The sequence below is a fragment of the Alosa alosa genome, chromosome 2 (assembly GCF_017589495.1).
Source record: "Alosa alosa isolate M-15738 ecotype Scorff River chromosome 2, AALO_Geno_1.1, whole genome shotgun sequence".
Taxonomy (NCBI): domain Eukaryota; kingdom Metazoa; phylum Chordata; class Actinopteri; order Clupeiformes; family Clupeidae; genus Alosa; species Alosa alosa.
In genome coordinates this window covers 26,454,302-26,459,301 of record NC_063190.1, presented here as the reverse complement: position 1 = coordinate 26,459,301, position 5,000 = coordinate 26,454,302, and the positions used below count along the sequence as shown (strand labels likewise).

General features: G+C 48.2%; 1 protein-coding gene across 5 annotated transcripts in view; it reads left to right on the top strand.

Moving 5' to 3' along the window:
* dacha (dachshund a) overlaps positions 1-5,000 on the top strand; it is a 147,369-nt gene that overhangs the window by 90,888 nt on the left and 51,481 nt on the right. For all 5 annotated transcript variants that reach the window (XM_048237867.1, XM_048237866.1, XM_048237864.1 and 2 more), the window contains exon 3: positions 3,275-3,406. In XM_048237867.1, the coding sequence (XP_048093824.1) occupies positions 3,275-3,406 (132 nt within the window). The remainder of the gene's footprint in view (positions 1-3,274; positions 3,407-5,000) is intronic.

Below are 5,000 nucleotides of genomic sequence, written 5' to 3'. Positions count from 1 at the left end.
AAAAGGTCTTAACTGGTCAAAATGGCACTTTCCTAACTCTTCCCATTATGAAATGGTGTGTACAGTACGTTTTGGGAGTAAATTACCAAAATTGTTTTGGGTGGACATGATATCATCAAAGGGGTTAAGAGAGATTCTTTTGAAATGAAACTATGTGCCTATTCTTTTCCGACGGGCAGCAGCAATATTGTCTCCTCAAAAAAAATTCAATTAAGTCGTTTTAAAGCAGTGCATTCAGCAGCTGATCAAAAGAGCAAAGAGGGGGAAAAAAACCCTCCTTCAGATTCCACCTCACATATTCTCTCTTTAATCAAATGGGCGTCCCGTGCGGGATATGAAAACGGGCAATTGGGCAGGACGTGATGAAGGAGGCCGACAATCGGCTGGCCCGTGCCTGACCCCCATCGGGAGCGCAGGTACAAAAGCCGCCACTGTAACCCGGCAGCGGCGGAGGCGGCGTCCCTGTGCCGAGTTAGCGATTAGCCCCTGAGATTGGCCTGTCAGCTCGGGCTGGGAGATGGGGTTAGGATGGGTGGACGAGTGCGCCAGAAGAAAGAATGAATGAAGGAAGGCAAGGAAGAAAGAAAGAATGAGAGGTAGAAGGAAAGAAAAGATGGATGGAGGGGCTCCGTGCTCTCCCTCTGTCCCCGACTTGTCTTGTTAGGGAGGGAGGTGCAGGGCAGCGGAGGGGTTGTTTGGGGGTGGGGGTCACGATCACTCGACTCGAAAGGGGCCACACTCTTCAAAGGCCGTGAGGGGTGGGCCCAGCCGGGTGGGCGGGTGGGGGGTGAAGAGGGGTGGAGAGACTAGCGGAGGGCCCCGCGGTGTGTCCTCCACATCTGAGGCGCCATATGAAAGGCAAACAATAAGCAATCTGTTTGTCCGGCCCGGCGAAACCTGCCGCTCCACTTTCATCCGCCGGCTCCCATTTCGGCGGGGTCACGACTTTAGTCAAACATCAATTACGGTTACGATGGCCCGTTTGATCTGGAGGCCCTCGCGTCAGCATGCAGTCAGGACAGGGGGAAAATGCGCTAAGACAATACACTGATTGTGTGTGCTGTAATGTGTCCTTTCTTCTTCTTCTTCTTCTTCTTCTTCTTCTTCTTCTTCTTCTTCTTCTTCTTCTTCTTCTTTTTCTTTCTCTTCTTCTTCTTCTTGCTATTTTCTATGTGCCCGTCATGCTCTGTTGGGCCCAGATGTCTCTGAGTCTTTAGTGTGACTCACCTTCCATACCCTCATCCAACTTTGCAGTATATTCATGTGTGAGACTTGTGCGTGTATTCGTGTTTTTATTTGTGTGAGACCCTCCTTCATTTCAAACCTATCAGTAATATTAAGCTCACCGAAGACAGGGCAGTGGAAACAAAAAAAGGTTTTGTACTCTCTTTTGCAGGTTTTTGATTTCAGCACCAAGTAAAACAGGCTGGTTGCTACTTTCATATTGTTTCAAATTGTGGAGCTTAGCTAAGTACAGTTGAACCAGGAATGCAAAATCAAATTTCTCACACAGGTGTTCAAAATATTGTCTAGCAGTTCTAGAAATTAAGTGGAAAATCCTCATCAGTCATTTAAAACTATTCTGCTCCAGATGTGTGTGAGCTCCCTTTGGTACAGCTTAGGTGTGGTACTCTGTGCTAGCTCTATATGTTCTTGTCAGCTGTTTGTCTTTCTCTCCATCCATATCTCGCTCTCCATCTCTCTGTCGCTCTCCATCTTTCTGTCTCTTCTCCTTTCCCTCGTGCGTCCCCTTCGGGTTCCGCGTTGCCGGCTAATTCGGTGCTGCAGGAGGAGAGCTCTTTACGTTTCCTCCCTCGAAGCCAGTACAGCTGTGTGTCTGACAGGGCGGCGGGATTAGGCAACCAAATGAACTCGTAATAAAATGAATCAATCATGGTGACGTTCTGTTTAAACGTGGCTATTGAAAACATTTCGCCGTTTTCCTTGGGTGCGCTCCGCAGGCCGGGGCCTGAACGCGTAAAAATAGCAGCCGCCTTGTTTTTAATGTAAACCCTCGAAGGAGCTTCATTTGTCTACCCCTGTACCCCCTTTTTATTTTCTCTCTGTGCCTATTTGAATCTGTTTCTCCGAGTTTCTAGTAATTATCCTATTTATTTGTCTTGTCGTGTGTTGTGAAAAACGGGAACTCACAGCTCCTAATTTGTTGCCATGGGTGTTTGTCGGTGAGACAAATGAGAGTGTGAAGTTTGGTCAAAACACATTCGCCCCGCAGGCAGAGAGACTCTTGATTGTATATTCTTAACAATATTAAATGTTGCACAAATGTCTCCCTTTCATTTGCGTTTCTGCCTGCATCTCCAGTTTTAAGGCAATACCACTAATGAATTGGATCAAGGTGACATAGTGTGGTGTCTGAACCCGAGGAGAATGGAAGCCGCGGCACACCCCCAAATCCACATTTGTAAGGAAATTGAGATCAGGGCGAACGAGGAGGCATTGCGTTGTCACTTAATGAATTACTTAATGCATCCCTCCGTTGCTTAATTGAATTAATTAGAGGACTAATTGGGCAGAGTGATGATGGCTTCCGGGGCTGTGCAGGCCTTGATGAGCTGAAGGTACAGTGCTTTGACAATGCCTGCATATGTGCAAGTGTGTGTGTGTGTGTGTGTGTGTGTGTGTGTGTGTGTGTGTGTGTGTGTCTGATAAAGAGAAAGGAAAAGAGAGAGAGAGAGAGAGAGAGAGAATGCGTCTCCTGGGATCCATGCGGGCTTGTGGGCGCGTGGATGGAACCCTTGCAGAGCCGCAGTACCGCTCCCCTCTGCAGGGTCAGGCTATACCAGGGGGCCCAGAGAGCAAGAGAGAGAGAAGAGAGAGAGAGAGAGAGAGAGAGAGAGAGAGCCCTCACTGGCTCCTATGCAGATCTCTAGAGGGAACACACTTTTTGAGAGGAGTTTTGAGAGGAGGACAATAAAACAGGGATGTTTCTCTGTGCGCTTGTTACTAAGTGAGTGAGTGAGTGAGTGAGTGAGTGTGAGTGAGTGAGTGAAAGGGTTACTCGAGGGTGGGTGGGACAAAGTGTATCCCCTTCATAATGGAATTCAGAGATGCTGTACATTATAACCAGTATGGTAATTGTATAACATAATTGTATGTAGCTTACTCTGGTGCTGTTACACATGTGATTGTGTGTGTGTGTGTGTGTGTGTGTGTGATTGTGTGTGATTGTGAGTGCGTGCGTGCGTGCGTGCGTGCGTGTGTGTGTGTGTGTGTGTTGTGGCGTGTATTGATCAGAGTGGTTCTCTGTGGGCAGGTCTGACTGCGGCGGCGATGGCCGAGGCCATGAAACTGCAGAAGATGAAGCTGATGGCCATGAACAGCATCCACGGAGCCAGCAGCCAGAATGGCACTGAGTCGGAGAACGAGGAGCTCAACTCCAACGCAGGTAGAGTACACACACACACACACACACACACACATGCATGCATGCATGCATGCTTACTCACATATCCACACATGCACACACAGCCACACACACAGACGCACGAAGGAGCACGCAGGCACACACTCACACACATAGACACACACACACACACACACACACACATATACTGTCACAGATCCTCTAAGCCGTGTGTCTACCTGCGTATGTGGGCAAAACACTCCATTTTTCTCTGTCTCTCTCCATCTCCATGTCTCTCATACACGAGAACTCTCACTCAGACACACTGGAAACCATTTCATCCATATAGACTTGCATACACATGTGCCATCATAAGCATAGAGCACAGAGATAGTCACTGCCATGCACACACACACACACGCACACACACACACACACACAGGCGCACACACACACACACACACACACACACACAGGCATACACACACACACGCACACACACACACACACACAGCTGTCACATGGCACCTTGAACTCCACTTCAACGGCAGCTCTGCTCTGTGTTCCGTGCTCTCTGAACCATATCACCTCCCCTCGTGGGTCCTGTGCAGTGTCAGAGCAGACCTGTTTAAAATTAGTCTTTAGGTCCCCCCGCACCCCGTCCAGACCCCTCCGTTAATAATGACCTCCGCACATTTCCACACATCCCTAATTTTCACCATTTACAACCCCACTGGCCTCCACTCTCTGTTTCCTACTAGAAAATAAAACAGTCCCACATTGAGCAGTTATAAAATATACATTCAGATTGTGATCGATGTAAACAGGCATTTAGAAAGAACGTGAGCACTTTTACTGAAGCAGCAAACAAGAAAGGGCATCGGTTAAAAATGAAGCGCTGCACTCTCCATCTTTTTATTTATTTTCCATTTCTCTTTCCCTCTTTCTTTTGAGTTATCTCTCGTTCTCGTGTCTTTCTCTTTCTGTCTTTCTGTATTTATTCCTCCATCTCTTTCTATATTTTCTCTCTCTCTCTCTCTCTCTCTCTCTCTCTCTCTCTTCCTTATCTCTGTGTGTGTCTCTCTCTGGGTCGGTGTCTGTGTTGGTGTGGCAGCGCTAGCTGGGCGGTGGGAGTAATTGGCCCTGGCCCACGCGTCCCCCACTCACTGGCTGCGTGTTTTATTGAGCCTAATGACGTCCTTAATGGCCCCGACCTGCCTGCGCATTTAGATGGGGGTGTTAGTAGCACAGGCGCCTGGGCAATGCACACTGTCACTGAGACTAACAGGGTTTACAGGCTACACACACACACAAACACAGGCGTGTGCGCACGCACGCGCGTACACACACACACACACACACACACAAACAGACACAAACAGACACAAACACAGATAAACACACACACACAGACACACAGACACACACACACAGACACACACACACACACACACAGATACAGACACACACACAGACATAGACAAACACACAGACACACACACATTTTCAATGGACATGAGCACACACACACACACACATTTCCAATGGACATGAGCACACAAACAAGTGCATGTGCATAAGCACCGACACACACACACACACACACACACACACACACACACACACACACACACAC